The 19,277-nt window shown below is 37.2% G+C and overlaps 1 protein-coding gene across 4 annotated transcripts in view; it reads right to left on the bottom strand.

Moving 5' to 3' along the window:
- The window catches only part of BRAF (B-Raf proto-oncogene, serine/threonine kinase), a 162,659-nt gene extending 143,388 nt beyond the window's left edge, over nucleotides 1–19,271 (bottom strand). For 3 of the 4 annotated variants that reach the window (XM_008579761.1, XM_008579763.1, XM_008579762.1), the window contains exon 1: nucleotides 19,161–19,234. In XM_008579761.1, coding sequence (XP_008577983.1) covers nucleotides 19,161–19,226 — 66 coding nt within the window. In that variant the 5' untranslated portion in view covers nucleotides 19,227–19,234. Of the gene's footprint in view, nucleotides 1–19,160 lie in introns of all 4 variants that reach the window. The other variant, XM_008579760.1, reaches the window with a different exon arrangement.
- Between the last annotated feature and the right edge of the window lie 6 nt (nucleotides 19,272–19,277).

The following is a 19,277-nucleotide window of genomic DNA, read 5'->3' as shown; positions in this document are numbered from 1 at the left end:
TGAAAAAATGCTCAACATCACTTAGCATCAGGGAAATGGAAGTCAAAACCACATTAAGATACCATCTCACCCCAGTTAGACTGGCTATCATCAAAAAGACAGAGAACAACAAATGCTGACGAGGATGTGGAGAAAAGGGAACCCTCCTACACTGTTGGTGGGACTGTAAATTGGTACAGCCATTAAGGAAAACAGTATGGAGATTCCTTAAACAACTTCAGACAGAACCACCACATGATCCAGCAATTCCACTGCTGGTTAAATATCCAAAGGGAAAGGAAAGCATCATGTTGAAGAGATACCTGCACCCCCATGTTTACTGCAGCTCTATTTACAATAGCCAAGAGATGGAACCGACCTAAATGTCCATCATCAGATGCCTGGATAAGGATAATGTGGTATAAAGAATGAAATGTTGCCATTTGCAGCAACATGGATGAACTTAGAGAAAATCATATTAAGTGAAATGAATCAGGCACAGAAAGAGAAATACCATATGTTCTCACTCATAAGTGGGAGCTAAAATAATAAACATATAAATAAAAGAAAGAAAGAAAGATACAACATTCACAATAATACACAGAACCTTCAAAAGGACAACTGAAGTTACTAGAAGTGGGAAGGGAGAGGGGAGGGAGGAATGAGTAAAGGGCCACGAATAGCTATGATAGTGTATATTACTGAATATAATTATTCCGATGTGAAAAACAAAACATTTCATATGAATGGAATCACACATAAGACGCAAAAAAAAAATTGACATGTTTTCTTGTTTTGTAGTGGACACATTTAAGACTTTAAGCTGCATTCAATAACATTTTGTTCTCATTTGAGGGAGTGATTATTCTATTTAAGTCTTTTATTCTAATAGCAACCCTATTAATCTTCTCCTTTTCCCCTTTCATCCTTCCTTTTTTATGACACTGATTTTTTTAGAAGAAAAAAAGTCATTTATATTATAGAAAGTCCAACTTTCTGGATTTGGTTGATTGCTTTCTCATGGTGTCACTTGTTCCTGTATTTCCCATAAACCCAGTACTTAGATCTAGAGTTCTGATGAAACTCAGGCTCAATTTTTTCTTTTTCATCATGAATCTTTCATATAGTATTTCCTACTTTTTTGGTCAATATCCTTCATATGTAAGGATGCTAACATCTGATGATATCACTTTTAAGGATCTAAGATTGATCAGATTCCACAACTTGATACATCAAAAATTTGTAATCATCCAGTTCAGGGTATTTTCTAATTTTAATTGTGGTTTCTTCTTTGATGCATGGATTATTTCAAAGTAGTTCCTCAATTTCTAAACATATGAAGCATTTTAAATTATCCTATTGATACTGATTTAATAAAAATGCATTATGAACAAAACAATGCTCGATTTCAATCCTTTGAAATTTGTTGAAACTTGTATTATGACCTGGTATACAGTCAATTTTTTCCCCCAAATATCCATGTGTGCTTGAAGATGATGTGTAGTCTGCCACTGCTGGGTAGAATGGGTTCTACATATCCACTGGGTTAAACTTGTTCACTGTGTTGTTCAAATACTTTATATCTTAACTAACCTGTCTGGTTCTTACATCAACTACTGATAGAGGTGTTTAAAAATATCCCAGTAAGATTGTAGATTTGTCTACCTACTGTAGTATTTAGTTTTTGCTATATGTATATTCTAAGGCTATATTTCAGGCTATACTATATTATTAAAGTTATTACATCCACCCAGTGAACTGATTATTTTATCGCTTTGAAGGGATCCTCCTGATTGCCAACAATGCTTTCTGCCTTAATGTCTACTTTATTTGATATTAACATAACTATACCATATTCTATTTACTAGAATATGCATGATATAACTTATTGTAATGATTACTTTTGATTTCCTTTTTCCTTAGGTTTCAGATCCATTTTTTTTTTTTTCCTTTTTTCGTGTCTGGCAACGGATCGCAAACCTCAGTGTCGCGCCCGTACTGGACCGGACCGGCAACGGAATCGTAACCCTCGGTGTTGCGCCCGCACCTCGCTCAGCCAGTGAGCGGGAACCGGTCTGCATGTGGGATCCGAACCTTCGGCGGGAGCGCCACTGCGCTCCCAAGCGGCGCACTGTAGCAGTGCGCCACCGGACCGGCCCAAGATCCATTTTTTATAACCCCTATAAATTTGAATGTTTAATAAATTCAGTCTAACAATCTTTGACTTTTAACTGAATAATTTAATCCATTGCTATTTAATGTAATTGGTGATAAGTTTAAATTTAAATCTACCTATCTTATTTTGTGCTTTTTGTCTTACCTGTTCTTTCCTTTCTTGACTCTTTTGGGATTAATTAATTTTTATTATTCCATTTTTTTCCTCTACTAGTTTAGAAGGTAAAAATCTAGTTTCTACATTTTAGTAGTTACCCTAGAAATTAAAACATGTAATTCATCAGTCAATAATACCTCTTACCTTTCTCCCAGACAACACAAAGTTCTCAGAACACTGCCTTCACTTGTCATATATTTTAATTAAGGCCTTACTAATATTTTACACAGTCAATGTTTATTTCTGTGCATCCACATATTTGCCACTCTCTTGGCTCTTCATTCCACCTTGCACCTCAGGCTTTTATCTAGAAACTTTCTGCCTAAGAATATACTTCATAATTTCCTTTAGAAAGGGGTGATGGAGTATGTTGAGTTTGTTCAAGTAACTTTTTATTTTACCCTCACTCTTGAGGGATATTTTTGCTAAGTGTAGAATTCTAGATTGGCAGTTATTTTCTTTGAAAATATATATGATTTTCTGTTGAAAAATCAGCTGTCAGCCCATAGTTGCTTCTTTAAAGGACACCTTTTTTTTGTCTCTAGCTGCTTTTAGGATTTTTCTACTTGTATCTGGGTTTATGCAGCTTTACTATGATTTCTCTGGATGCAGATTTCTTTCTATTTATACTGTTAGAAATTCACTGAGTTGCTTAAATTTATCAACTGGTTTCACACCAGATCTATAAAATTTTCAAATATTACCTAGCATCATTCTCTCCTCTCTTTCCAGAGCTCTGATTAAATATGCTAAATCTCACTCAATCGTCCATGTCTCTTAACCACTCTTCAATATTTGCCAGTTTTTTTAATTCTCAGTGCTGCATTCTGGAACGTTTCTTCTGCCTTATCTTCCAGATAACCAATTGTTCCCTCAGCTAGGAATAATCTGTTAAATCTTTCTCTTAGGTATAGTTTTCATTTCTTGAATTTCTATTTGTTTTTTTCCCAAATCTATTAACTCATTTTTGATAGTCTCTTGTTCCCTGCTTGTCTTCAAGTTTGTCTTCAATTTTTTAATATAACAGCAATTGTTTTAAATCCATCTGGTATTTGCAATATCTGAGGATTTTGTGAATCTATTTCTGCTCTCTGCTGTTTTTTATTCACAGGACAATTTGAATGCCTGGCTGGTTATTTTTTTCTTTTTAAAAATACTTACTTTTAGGTATATGGACATAAAGAAAACTACATAAATCATAATTATATTGTTCAAAGAATTCTACATATATTAAAGAACATATATAAAATATAGTTGAATATATTATAGACTACTAGTCTGAAGCCAGGAACCATGATAAATGGCTGAAGGTCCCTCAACTACCCAGAAAAGACAAACCTGAGCTGCAAATCAGTGTGAAGGCAAAAACTGTGGTCACAACTAGAAAGATTTATTTTTCTTTATTTCCTTTTTCTTCCCCTGCTTCATTTAATCTTCCCTACGACTCCCTGAACATGGGAGTGGGTAGACAGTTTAGTTCTGGTTCACCCTTAATCTAAAAATGGAGTCCTTGGGATCACACCTAAGAACAGGGTTATCTTCCTTTGTTGACTCTCACTTTAAATGAACTCTAAGCCTTGATTCTGTCCTCTTCACCCCTGGAAGTCCATCAAAACGAAAGCCCAAATGATGTATAGATTGGCAACTGCCCTTCCAGGCAAAAGCTACTTTATCTTCTACTTACTTTTTTGGGTTCCCATTTTCTCCTAGAATTTGCCCTGGCAGCTCCTCGATATCTTTTCAGCTTTTCAATTCCTTTAAGTTTTTTTTCTTCAATAATGTTTTAAAGATTTTTAGTTGTTTTCATCAAAAGCATTCATCTGAATAACTTAATCTACCATTACTGAAAACAAAAATCAGTTTTCTCCTTTTATAATAACTATTTTGTAACACTCTTTGTACTACCCTAAAATGAAATTCAGAGATAACCTGCCTAATTGAAATTTTAAAAGCCAATATACCCAAATTGAACTAGCAATCATATGAAATAAATTTATAATGAAATATTTATTTCAAACTGCATAGTCAATTACTATGATAAACAACATAATGAGGGATGCTTGTACCTATACACAGAATCACTGTGACTGTGACAGTTACACTGCAGACTTAAGGAAAGAGTATTTGAGTCACCAATACTGTATAAGTGGTGCTGCCATCATTATGTGATTTTCTAAAGTGGTAAAGAACTCTTGATAAAGTTCTAAATGAAAACTTTAATATTCCCCCAATATATCTGATAACTGAATTCCTGAAAATTTTAGTGTGTATTAAAAGTCCCTCATACATAAAACAGAGTTTCTAAGCTCAAATCTTTATGATCACATTTTTCACCTACATCATCAAACTCCAACATGTCATTTTAAGCCACATAGTTATTTGGGACAATTTTTAAATGTGCAGACTATCCTAACATTCTAAGATGGCTGACTTCCCTGATCCTTGCTCGTTAAACACTAATAGTGCCCCCAACCAAACACCTTGTAGTAACCAAAACTCCTCCAAGGATTTCATTTTCCTGTATAAAATATATAGTGCAAATTTTTTTCAGCCTACCAGTCTTCCACAATCCAGTTCCACTTCATTTAGCCAAATTTTAGTTCATACAACTCACTTAACTATAATCAGATCATTCTGTTCCCTAACCCAAACTACCGTAGGTATTAATTCCAATCCTTTGCAAATTCTATTCCCACTGCATATTTCATCCTTTTCCTTCCTTCTACCTGCCTAGGTTAAATATTAACTTCCATCAAGACCTCATTAGCCCGTAATAACTTTTCATGTCTGAACTCCTACAGCATTTATTGTTCTCCATCATCTACTTTCGCACTTAATCACATGCTGCCATGTGTATGCCTTGTCTCCTCAATTAAGAGTGTTATTTTTAGAAGGCTTTTTTCCCTCCAAATGAAGTCTTAAGCACAATTTCAATATATTAATTTATGAAGTGGAACTGCTTTGGTTGAAACAGAAACTGTCTCCTTACCCTCATGAAGTAGAACCTGGCCCACTGAGTTTCTTCCTTACCATTCCCCAGCCCTCAGACAGTCCTTGAGGTAACCTTACAGTAACCAATTTTTTAGTCCTAAAGGTGGGAGAAAAAACCCTAACTTTACATGACTGAAGAACTTAGTGTTGTACAAATCAACATAATTCTGAAAAGAAACTGGAAAGCTGTAGTTAAAGATAGAAGTTGAAGAAGAAGAAAAGAGGCCAGGAAAGGAGAAGAAAAAAACCACAGTGACTCCATTTTTAAAAATTTAATTGACTTATTAATTAGCCCCCAAAGCCGACCCTTCATTAGAATTTATTGCTTGACAAATGGACTTTTGCATAGATAAGTGTAAGTAAGACTATTTAGAAAAATCCTGGGAAGACAGGATGTATTAGCCTTTTAAATAGACAGGAATTATGAATTAAATAACCTAGATTAGAGTAGCTGTAAATACTGTAAAAGGCCTGAGAAACCATTTGTTCAATATGTCATAATCAGTTATCCACTCCATCTTCACACAATGTTTGGAATTTGTTTACTGCTTAGACTTTCCTGACTGAACTTACTCCTTTGCCTTTTCTGATTATTGGGCATACTTCTCACACTGAGAGGTAGTCTGCCAGATTTGCAAACCTAAATCAAAGCCTCACTTAAATTTCCTTACACACTGGATCCCTGTACCTGCCAGGTGCCAAAAAAATAAAAATAAAAATGATGACCAACCACACTGGCCACATGGGTTATCTGAATACTGTGATTGTCTCTCCAGATGGATCCTTCCGTGCTTTTGGAGGCAAGGATGGCCAGGCCATGCTACAGGATCTCAACAAAGGCAAGCACCTTTATACACTAGACAGTGGAAACATCAACACCCTGTGCTTCTGCCCCAACCACTACTGGCTCTGCGCTGTCACAGGCCCCAGCATCAAGATCTGGGATTTGGAGGGCAATATCATTGTAGATGAACTGAAGCAAGAAGTTACTAGTACCAGCAGCAAAGCAGAGTCACCCCAGTGCACCTCTTTGGCCTGGGCTCTGATGGCTAGACACTGTTTGCTGGCTACATGGACAACCTGGTGCAAGTGCAACAGGTGACCATCAGCACTGCTAGAAATGTATGGCAGAGCTTTAGAAATAAAAAACTGGCTTTCTAACCTTTAAAAAATAAATAAATAAAAATAAAATAAATTTCCTTACAGACTGAAGTGTTTTGCTTCAACAAAGTCTTGAGAAGAAAACTGCCACATTCTAGATGAGTGATAACTATTTGGACTAAAAGTTCTGAAGAAGGATTCAGTCATTTAAGTAGCAGTGAGTACTACTGTTAAGCAATGAGAAAATAAATATGAATCACACATGACTCTGACTTTAAGAGTCTAGAGCTGCACTGATCAAGGTAGCCAGTAGCCACATGAGGCTATTAAATTTTAAGTTGATTAAAATTAGATAAAATTTAGAATTTAGTTCCTCTGTCCTACTACACATATATACATATGGCTAGTATCTACCATTTTGAACAGCATAGAACATTTCCATCATCACAGAAAGTTTGACTGAACAGTGCTGGTCTAAAGGAAATAGATACTAATAAAAAACTACAATACAATAAATACAGCGAGTAAAATGATATACATAAACTCTGGGATGCTATAAAAACACAAAGCAGAGGCACCTAACTAGGCCTTGGAAAGAGGTTAAAGAAGGTTTCCTACAATAAATGGTAGGTGAGCTAAGTCTGAAAGGTTTGGAGGGAGGAAATCTATATTTCAGACAGTCGGGAAAGCATGAGCTAATACAAATCAAATTTGGCGAGTGTTTGAAAGAAAGTAACAGAGTACAGTAGTTGCTTCAAAAAAATCAGACTGCAATGATAGGGATGCCATTTCACATAGACAAAATAATAAATATTCAATACAGAAGGAATGAAGGAAATTTGTAAAAAGAAAAAAGAAAATTATTTACCAGAATCTCCAAAGTTAGCTTAAATTCATGGTGGGATAAGGGCAGATACTTCATGAAGACATATAATTCACGTTCTATTCCCCAGTGATTCCATACTTTACTCAAAATGAGAATGACTCATATTGACTGTTTAAATTAGTTTGGCCAGTTACGTTTACTCTGATTTGGGGACCTGCACCAAAAAGTCAGGACACCCATAGTGCTGCCCTGATAACTCATAAAATAACTTAATATTTCTTATCTATTTTACTACTTTGTCCTTAGTCCATTCACTCTCACATGCTGCTGAACAACTTTAACACATTCACCTCTCCTTAAAACACCATATCCCCAAATCCTTACTCTCGGCTGATAACTTCAAGTCTTACTTCACTGAAAAAAGCTGAAGCAATTGGAAGAAAACATGTACAGATGCCCATCCATCTTGCCTACCTACCTAGCAGCATTTGTATCCACACACTCTGCCTTATCACCTACTAGAATAAAGTATCCACGCTCCTTTTGAAAGCCAATTCCTACTTGTACACTAACTCCCATAACCTCTTGCCTCTTCAGGAACATTGCCTCAGCAATTCTTATCTCTCTCCCCCTCCTGAAATCATTGTACTCTGTAATAACTCATTCCTATCATCATATGCCCTTATTTTTCTTACCTTAAAGAAGCATCTTGACCCCACTTCCCTTGCTAGCTCTAGCTCCATTTCTCTGTTCCCCTTTATAGGATAATTCCTTACTATCCTCACTTCCCCTCCAATTCTCTCTTAAAATCACTCAATTAAAATATCTCCCTCAGCACCTCACCCCAATGCTCTATTTTTGTCTAGGTCCCAACTAAATTCTTTTTTTTTTTTTTTTTGTGACCAGCTGCACCGCGGCGCTCAGCCAGTGAGCCCAGTGAGCGCACCGACCACCCCTATATAGGATCCGAACCTGCGGCGGGAGCGCCGCACTCTCCTGAGTGCGCCACGGGGTCGGCCCCCAACTAAATTCTTAGTTTTCATCTTACTTGACCTAGCAGCAGCTTTTACACAGACAATTCTCTATTAATAAACTTTCTACACTTGATTTCCTACCTCACTGGTTGCTCCTTCTCAGATTTTTCCTCTTTTTTCCAACCTTGGATCTTTTTTTTCCTGTATACACTCATGTCCTTGATGACCACACATTAGTCTTACAGCTTTAAATACTATCTAAATCCCCAAATTTAGGGTTGGCTAACTGGTATAACACCTGAAAGCTATAAGAACTCAAACACAATTAAGTTTATTTCTTAGTTATTGCTGTAGGCTGAATGCCCCCCCAACCTCATTGAGACTTAATCCCCACTGCCAACTGTTGAGAGTGGGAAATCCTATTATGGAAATTGAAAGGTGGAGCCTTGAGGAGGTGATTAGATTGTAGGACCATGCTGTAGTAAATGGATTAATAATGGTGGTCCTGGGCATGATTCTGAGGGCCTTAAAACGAGATTGCAAAAGGAGCCCTATCTCTCTCATTCTCTCTGCTTCCATTATCTTGCAATGTGAGATCACTGGGTCGCTGTTGCCATCACCAAGACTTTCACCAGATGTGTTCCTGGACTTCCCAGTCTCAGAAACTGTAAGTAATAAATTTTGTTTTCTTTGCAAATCACCTAGTTCCATGTATTTTGTTGTAAGCCACAGAAGCGGACTAATACAGTTATCTAACAGTACTAGGTGGCTGAACAGGTTAGCAGAGTAGTCCTTATTGACACAGTCATTCAGGAACCTAGGCTGACAGACAATCTACTGTTGACAAAACATGGTTTCCAACATGCCTAGTAATCATCTCAGTTGCAGCCAGCCAGAAAGAGAAAACAGGATGGAGGATGTTTGTATAGGCCAGACCTAGAATTGGTACAAATCACTTGTGATTATATTCTATTAGCTAAAACTCAATCTCATGACCTAACTGCAAGGGGCAAATGGTGTCTAGCTGAATACCCAAGAAGAAAATGGGACATGGATATGGTGAACAGTCTCTGCCACAGGGCCTCACTCCCAAACTCCAGACTCATATATCCAACTAGTTACTCAATATCTTGGATAGCTAATAGATATCTCAAACTTAGCATGCCCGAAACTAAATTCTTGAGCTGTGTCCCCCCCTTCCCCCTGACACCTCTTCTTCTTACACACCTCACATTCAATCTATCAACAAATCCTGTTGGGTCTACTTTCAAAATATCCCAAATCTGACTAGTTCTCAATACTTCTACCACTACCAATATGGTCTACATGATTGCAAGAGCTTTCTCCCTGGTTCCCCTGTTTCTATGCCCCTTTACAGTCTACTCTCCAAACAGCAACCAGTGCACTCATGTTAAAATGTAAGTCACACCATGTCACTCAGCTCTAGCTGCTCAACCCCAAATGGCTTCCCATTTCAAAAAAGTTAAAAAAAAAAGTCATGGTCCTTACAATGGCTTCTGGCCATACTTCCACCCCCCCTCCTTGGATTTTACCTCCTACTACACCGTCCCTACTCCAGCAACTTTGGCCTCCTAACGTTTCTTGAATAGGCAAGGCACATTCCTGATGCAGAACAAGGCACATTCCTGATGCGGAACCTTTGAACTAGTCATCTTCTGCCTGAAATGCTTTTCCCTCACTTCCTGAAGTTTTTCTTCATATGCCACTTTCTCAACTAAGTCTTGCCCTGATCTCTCCATTTTAAATTGCAACCTAGCCCCTCCAACCTTACCCTGTTTTATTTTCATTTTTCCATAGTACATATTACCTTCGAACATTCTATATTGTTTCCTTTTTGTGTGTCTATGGTTTGTCTGTCTCACCCACCAACACACACCCCCTCTACCAGAATGTATTTAGTTAAGCTGTTCTAAAAATAGAAGGTCAAAATTTTCAGGTATTATTAATTTAAAGGTTTTATATTTAGCGCAAGGAAAAATGTAAAACAAAGTATTTCTCAATTTAAACACAAAGTATCTCTTACAATAATGAGATGCACACCTTTTATTTTTTTTAAAACACACAAATTCTGGAACAACGGTTGAAAACAGTCTGCTAAAAGGCTGTGTTTCAGGCTGACCCCGTGGCGCACTCGGGAGAGTGCTGCGCTGGGAGCGCAGCGACGCTCCCGCCGCAGGTTCGGATCCTATGTAGGGATGGCTGGTGCGCTCACTGGCTGAGCGCAGTGCGGGCGACACCAAGCCAAGGGCTGCGATCCCCTTACCAGTCACGAAAAAGACACACACCAAAAAAAAAAAAAGGCTGTGTTTCTCTCTCCCTGGAAGTGCAGTTTCAAAATCTCCAAGGTAGCCAAGCTAAACTGGAATGACACTCTAAGGAGTCAATATTGTAAGCAATATGAATAAAATCCTGGACAGTTTCTACCTTCCCAGTTATCACATAACCCTATCCCAGTCACGTATTCCAGACTTATGATCCATAAACACGTGTTTCCTGATTTTTTTGTTTTTTAATTCTTAAGTGAAAATCATGAGTAGAAACATCATTTTATATTGCAGGGACATTCCCCAGTCTAGGCGGTAAAAAGCTATCATGGGTGTAATTTAAAACAAGGTGAAGGGCCCCACGGGCCCCACTGAAAAAGGTAGAAATGTGACCAACCACCGCCATATGCCTATCCTTAGCAAAAACATAACGATTTAATGATCCTTCTAAGATTAATAAAGGCGCTAATTCTGAAACACCACAAAATACAACACAGGTCTCAAATGGAAGAACTCTTGTAATGAATATGAAGAATAACATAGCTAGTATTGTAAGCTAGTATCTTCCACAGCCTGAATGACATTTTCAGTGACTTTTTTAGTGAATAAACATCTTGATATATTCACTTCCCCCCATACACATCTTAATTACACATCACATTTTTGCAATATGGTAAAAAAGGGCATGATTGACATTTTTGTACAACCTACTAGAACATAATCTGTTATTTCCTATAAGGAAAATAATTTTGGATGAAACTTTTTTTAATCTGCCACTTTTCATGAACCTCACCATCACATAATTCAAGAGAGAGTTGTATTAACTATATACTTCAGTAAGTCTTAAGTTATTTTGGGGGGTGGAAGACACCTTTAAGCATCTGAAAAAAATTATGGATCCTTTCCTTCCAAAAGTACAGTTACACAAGAAATTCAAAAATTATATTTCACAGTTGTAAAAATCCTCTGAATTGGACCTACCTAATTTTAAGACTTAACTATAAAGCTACAGTAATTAAGATAGGGTGGTATTGTCCTAAGAATAAACATATACATCAGTAAAACAGAATAGAATCCAAAACTCAGAAACATAAGCAACTGATTTCAATAAAGGTGCCAAGGTAATTTAACAGATAAAGGTTATTCTTTTTCACAAATGTGAAACAACTGGACATCCATATATAAAAGAATAAACAAACCATAACCACTGCCTCGCAATATAAACAAAAATTAACTCCTAGTGGTTCACAGACCTAAATGTAAAAGCTAAAACTATAAAACTTCTAGAAGAAAACATAGGAGGAAACTTTTATGACCTTGAGTTAGGCAAAGATTTTCTGGATAGGACAGTTAAAAGCATGAACAAAAGGAAAAACTGATAAATTGAACTTCATCAAAAAATAAAACTTCTCTTCAAAAGATTCTTAGGAAAATAAAAAGACAAACCACAGCCTGAAATACACGTGCAAAACACACATCTGTATACAAGACTTGTATCTAGCATACAGAGAGAGAGTACACTTACAGTTCCACCACAAGAAGATAAATATCAAATAAAAAGATTTGAATAGATACTTCACCAAAAAAAGTACATGGATAGTAAATAAGCACATAAACAGATGTCCAACATCATCAGTTAATGGGAAAATGCTAATTAAAACTACAATGAGCTACTACTACATACCTACTAGAATGGCCAAAACTAACAAGACTGACAATTCCAAGTGCTGACCAGGATACAGAGTAACGGCAACTCTCATTCATTTTGGCTGGCAATGTAAATGGTACTGCCACTTTTAAAAAGTTTGGCAGTTTCTTATAGTTAAACATACACTTACCATACAACCTATCAATCCCACTTCTAAGTCCTTATTCAAGAGAAATAAAAACTAATGTCCATACAAAAACCTGAACCCAAATATTTATGGCGGTTTAATTCATAATCACTGAAAACTATAAACAACCCAAATATCCGTCAGCTGGTAAATAGATTAAAAAAATTGTGGTACATCCATACAACAGAATACTACTAAGCACTATAAAGAAACTAATCCATGGAACAATATGGATGAATCTTAAAAGCATCACACAAAGTGAAAGAAGCCAAATATATAAGATTACATATTATATGATTCCATTTATAAGACTTTCTGCAAAAGGCAGAACTAGAGATCAGCTCAATGTTTGCCAGAGACTGAGGAAGGAGGATGGGAATGAATGCAAAAAGGAACTAGAGAACATTTTGGGATGATAGACATGTTCTACATTTTGATTGTGGTGGTAGTTACATGACTATGTAAAGTTTGTTGAAACTCAAACTACATATTTAAAGTGGTACATTATATGTAAATTATATCCCAATAAACCTCACTCTTAAAAAAAGCAATTATGAACTTTCCACAGACCTGTAAACCACACCTTAATTTAAGAACCTCAAATATGATATACCGTCTCTTCCTTAGACCAGGGTTCAGAAAACTTCAGCCCATGAACTAAATCTGGTACACTGCCTGTTTTTGGACAGCCCACAAGCTAAAAATGATATTTACATGTTTAAGAGGTTGGGGGAAAAAAAATCAAAAGATGACTATTTCATGACACATGAAAAGTACATAAAATTCAAATTTCAGTGTCCGTAAATAAGTTTTATTAGAAAACAGTCAAGTTCATTAGTTAATGTATTATTGTCCACTAGCTACTGTTGAGCTACAACGGCATGGTTGAGGAGTTGTGGCAGGACCATATGGCCCATGACGCCTAAAAATATTTACTACCTGAACCTTTACAGAAAAAGTTTGTGGACCCCTACCTTAGACACAAGTTGAAATTTTCTACACAAATCATAACACTTGGGAAGATTCATGCCTGCACAAACCTCTCTTCTATACACTGAGACTCTAAAATTTTTACAGCCATAAAACGCTTTTTTTTCATGGAAACCAATATGTGAAGCAGATAAAGGAAAAACTTCAATAGTTAAGGTGTAGAGGCACTAAACAGAGCCTTAGGGTAACCTCTGAAGAAGGTCCTTGAAACCTCAAAAGCGTTTTTCAAACTGCCTTTTACAACCAATTCTCCTGCCAACCTGGTAAGCTGATTTTATGACTAGCACAAAAAAAGAAAATTGAATAGTATAGAAAAGCAGAGTGCCTCATATCTAATAGGGTTTCATTCACTAATTCTTTCACTAAATATCTGAGTACCTATGTGCCAGGTACTTTTACAGAAGGCAAAGATTTTTAAAATGTACTAAACAGACAAAAACGGTTTTACATATGTAGATATTGGGGCAACTTAAAATTTTTATTTCTTACAGTGATAGAGTGTTTTTTTAAAAAATTGTCCTAGATGTCTAGACTAATTTGAAAACCACCATCCTGTGGTACATTTGTCCCAAAAGTGCTGTTAATAACTGCAGCTACATTACAAGAATGAAAATGATGTTTCATATGATTCTACAGAGCTTCCAGAAGATATAAAGTTAATTGAGTTCAAAGCAATTTTTATATTCTGTATCAAGGCCATTCCCAGGGCCCAGAAAGGAATGTAAAGTTACTGGGCATCAATTTCCCTCTATATGTATAGTCTTGATATGGTAAGGAATAAGAATAATAGTTTGTTTGGTTTTTTTAAGCCTGAGAAAACTGGAAACCAAAATAATCTCAAAGGGTAGGGGGTAAAAATAATTGCTTAAATATTAGGGTGGAGAATATAATAAGAGTTTCTTCTGGGCCGGCCCGTGGCTCACTCGGGAGAGTGTGGTGCTGATAACACGAAGGCCCCGGGTTCGGATCCCATATAGGGATGGCCGGTTTGCTCACTGGCTGAGCGTGGTGCTGACAACACCAAGTCAAGGGTTAAGATCCCCTTACCGGTCATCTTTTTTTTTTTTTTTTTTAAAAAAAAGAGTTTCTTCTGACTATCATACTAATTAAGTATGATAGTAAATTAGGTTGGTAGCCAAAAGAAAACTGAAAAGTAAAAACTATTTCCCAGAACATGTCAATGCCTCCACAAAATATTTAAGGAAGGTATTGAATAAATGAAGCCGTATTTTTTTGTTCTTATACTAACATCAAGTTATTTATAACACCACAGTTAAGAAAGCACTGCTTTTATAAAAGGGCTTGAGGGACTGGGTTTGTGTGTGATCATCTGCTCTTCTGCCATGTGAGGACACAGCCTTCAAGGCACCTTCTTGGGAGCAGAGACCAGGCCTTCACTAGCCACCAAACCGGCTGGCACCTTAATCTTGGACTTCCTAGCCTCCAGAACTGTGAGAAATAAATTTCCATAGGAAACAAGGAAGGACTACCTAACTTTAAAAAACAAAAACTCCCAAACAGGCCTACCTATTTTGAATTCAGAAGTTCTGTTAACTACTGCTGATTCTAACTTTACAGAATAACCAATGTAGGTGAAATACAGAGTAAATAAAAAACAATTTAACTTCCAAGGAAGACAAAATCCAGTGAGAACTACTGACAAATAGAGGTTTATCTTAATGACAATTTGAGGCAGACATACAGGAAGATTAGGAACATACTGGGTTTCATGAGACAAGAGGACCAAGATACAAAATGTTTACTAAGTAGTCACCTAAATTAATATCAAGGTGTCAAAGAAAGAAAATGCACTTCTGCAATTCTGAAGAAAACGATTTTACATTTGAAGAAAAAGGAAAAGGAAGAACACTTAGTAGCCCCATCCTACAACAAGGTAGGCATCAGGTCTTAGAAAACACAAAAAAATAAAAGCTACTCCCTCTGATTCTTCCCCATCACTCAGGTTTTCAGCTGCTAGATCCACTTCCTATTCACCCTAATCAGGAAAGCAAGGGACAGAAAAACAAGAAAAGTCAGGCTGCTCAGCCTGTTATCATAATATAATTTTATCTAAATACAATTAAATCAAGTTTGTGTTAATGTTTACTACACTCAAGGACTCAAGCACTCAATCCAAACAGTCCTTTCTTATCTGTTCACTGACAACTGATTCCTTTTAATAGCCAGCATATATAAGTGACTGATATCAAATAACTTTCTAAAAAGAAGGGGTGAGTGGATGCCTAAAGGAAGAAGTTCATTAAGTAAGGAGAAAGAGTACAGAAAGGAAACACTAGAAATACCAAAGACAAGCAGGTATTTATAGTTTTGCCTAAGGGCACCTTAGAATAATATCTAGGCAAGTATTAACAGCAATAGCCAGAACTGCACAAGCAACTACCTTAGTGGGAATACCACTTTTCAGGGGTATGATGCAATCCAACCTGACATGGTTCACAAAGATATATTTTAATACAGTGGACCTCATTATAAAGGAGATTCCATCCCAGAATATTCCATAGTCAATGCATTATTATAATTATGCAGCTTAACCAAGACTGACAATAAGAGATCTCAAAAATAGAAAATAATACAACTGTAATTGTAATGCAATTGCAAGGAGCTCCCTTTGACAGAAACACAGCACAATAATAGTTAATAAATATCACATCTGGTATCCCACTTCTTAAAAATAAGCGTATTTATTATACCATGTGGTCATATTATACCATATACAATATCATACCATATGGTCATAGAAAGAAACATGAGAGAAATATAAATGGTCAGAAATAAATGTTTAATGCCAAAAGTATAAGCACATTCATTTGATAAACATTTAATAAGCTCCTGTCATTTACCAGAATATTCTATTTTGAGCACCTACAAAGTAACTTACAAATAAGGGACATGAAATTTGTTCACTCCGCAACATAATTATAAAAACTAAAATCTATAAGTAGTAGGAAGGAAACAGAACTTAGAGTAAAGTCAACAGAATAAGTCACATCACCTAATCAATAGTTGTAAAGCACAGTTATACCATATTTTATTATTTGTAAAGTACAATAAGGCCTATTATTTTATGTAATAAAATACCAGATATCGAATGTAATAAATTTTACCTAACAAAAACCAAAATGTAAATAAGGTAATTTGACAAGATGATAAGAGGCTGAATAATGCAAAACAGGCTGAAAGCAGCAAGGACTAAAGAGAGGAAAAAGTGAAAAGAAAAAAAAAAAATAGGACAAAAAGGAGGCCAACACAAAGAAATCAATCAAACCTATAAAAAAAAAAAAATGGGTAAGGGTAAAGAGGTGTGAATGCACAATGGAAGACTAGCCACAAAGTGCCAGTAGTGCAAGGGAGAAAAGAGCCAAGTGAAACCCGACGACAACACCAAGTCAAGGGTTGAGATCCCCTTACCGGTCATCTTTTAAAAAAAAACAAAAAAAACAAAAAAACTAAAATCTATATTCTATGTTCGAGATGTTTAATAACAGTAGAAAATTAAAAACAACCTAACATCCAAAACAAGATGATCAGTTAAAAAAACTATATTTGACACTATGTAAAAAGTTTTGCTAAATTGTTAAATTAAAAAAATTTACAATCATAAGAGTAGATGGAATACACCAAAATGTTTATAGTAGTTATATCTTAGTGGCAAGATTACAGATGATTTTTTTTTTTACTTTTTGTACTTATATTTTTCTAGTTTTTTTGATAATAATCATGCTTTCCCTCTGTAATTAGAAATTTTTTAGTGCAGCTGAAATTTCTGAGAAAATAAAAACTTACATTTTACTGTCAAGTAAGATAAATCTTTAGAATAAAATGTGTCGTTATATAGAAGTACATTTTTTCATTTATTTCCATGTATTTGGCAATTTTAAGATAACCCTTTAATTGCATATAAGGAAGACAGTTCAATTAAAAGACCACAGTACCTTTCAGTTTCTGATGAATTAATATCAACTTCAAATTTACAATTATTTTTTGGAGAAATGTATTCTATCATCTGTAATACTGATATATATATTCAAAAGAGATCAATTTTTTAAATCATTTATTACCACCACCACCCACCCCCAGCCAAATGCATTTATCAGCTCATAAGAAAATATAAAGAAAAAAACTATTATTCATCAATAATCATTAAAAACTGAGTGGAGGGGACAGTGGGAAACACTTGTCTTTTAACTAAATAAAATTAGTTAAAAGTCATAGTTTCAGGAGATCAGAATATGCTTTCCAATTGCCAATTTAAACTTAATCTAGCATAGAGATTCTCAAGCACTGGTACATGGGAATTGCCCAAGAAGTGTGCCAAATACAGAAATCTATGGCCCTAGCTCTCACCTACTGAATCAGAATCTTCAGGGGGTAGAGCTCCAAACAATCTGGTCCTTTCAAATAAGAAAGCAGGGTAGAGATTTAACTTAAAAGCCGTCTACATAGAATTGCAAACTGTTCTAAATTTATCAATGTAAACAATGTTATAATCAGAGAAGTACAATTGTATAACCCCTACCCATTAATTTATCCACTCTTCTACTCTATAGTATTCCTCAAACAAGGATAAAATTCAACAAAACCACACATGTACTGCAGAGTAAAGTAAAGCCCAGAGGCACCTGTGCCTAGTAAGACAAAGGCATATCCGATTCCTGGAGAAAACAGACAGCAGATGTGACCTCTAGTATTTACCCCCTTAAAACAATGTATCCTAAAAATAAATTTCCATGTCAACGGAACAAAGCTGTTTATAATTAAGAAGGAATGTGGAGGTGAGGGGAAGACAAGAGGAAGCTTCAGCAAGTTAAGTACCACAAACCAGGAAACAAGGCAGAATTAATGATAAATGGGGACAAGGGAAACAGAATAAACTAGGAAATGGAAGAAAGAAAGAGCTTGATCCTTAGAATCCAAGAAGATGGGGGAAATGAACAGATTTAAGCAGAAATGCAACGTGGAAAGTGAAGTGATTTTAAGAAATAAAAAAAAAGAAGGGGGAGAGACGAGGGAAGGGGGCGGAGACGACTGGAAGTCGCCGCGGCAACGGCGTCACCCGCGTGTCACGGTCGTGACGTCACCCCGGGGTGCATGACGTAATCCGAGGAGCGCCCTCGCGCCGTCGCCCGGGGAGGGTTCCCGCCCCTCCAACCACGCTCTTGCTCCCACGTTTCCTCCGCTCCACCGTTTCCATGGCTCCGATTTCCTACTTTCTCCTCATCTCCGACCGCAGACTGTTCTGTAATGTGGGATTTACTAGAAAAGCAGGGGTGGTGTTGGAGGAGAAGTTGAAATCCTAGAGGGAGGAAGGCGGGGAAGCCCATAGTACTTGCTATTTCTATTACAACGACGTCTTGGAATCATAAAAATAAGACCTTAAGCCCCAAGGTTGAAACATCCAAATAGAATTTGATAGAATGTACTTAGGGACAGCTAAGTTAGCACCATGGTGTTTGTATCCTTTCACCCCCCAATAACGAAAACATCTACGAGATGCAGCGCCGGACATCTCCGCCGGTCGTGACCTTCTCGGACCAACCCTGAGTTTCGCCCCCTATTGATGGCCGCCTGTTCAACCCCCGCTGCCCCAATCTCTACATCTGGGGTGGGGGCCTGGGAACCCCCCACCCCCGGGCCATTGTGTTTACGTAGCAAGGAGGTGCATGACGGAGAGGGACACGGGCCGATGACCACCTCCCACCCCGCGGAGCCGACCGGAGAAGGTGGCTGAGGGCACCAGAGCCCCCACCGCCGCCTCCTTCCCCCAAATAAACACCAGCCAGCCGAGCCCCGAGATGCGAGAGGCGGCAGGGTGGCGCCGGCACTCACCTCCTCGGGAATGGCAGGGTCCGCAGCCGAAGACGCCGCGGCGCCGGCGTCGGCCTCGGGCTCCATGTCCCCGTTGAACAGAACCTGGCCCTGCTCCGCGCCGCCGCCGCCGCCGCC

This window comes from Galeopterus variegatus, unplaced genomic scaffold (assembly GCF_000696425.1).
Source record: "Galeopterus variegatus unplaced genomic scaffold, G_variegatus-3.0.2 Scaffold1954, whole genome shotgun sequence".
In the NCBI taxonomy this organism is placed as follows: Eukaryota; Metazoa; Chordata; class Mammalia; order Dermoptera; family Cynocephalidae; genus Galeopterus; species Galeopterus variegatus.
This window is presented reverse-complemented; position numbering and strand designations above follow the sequence as displayed.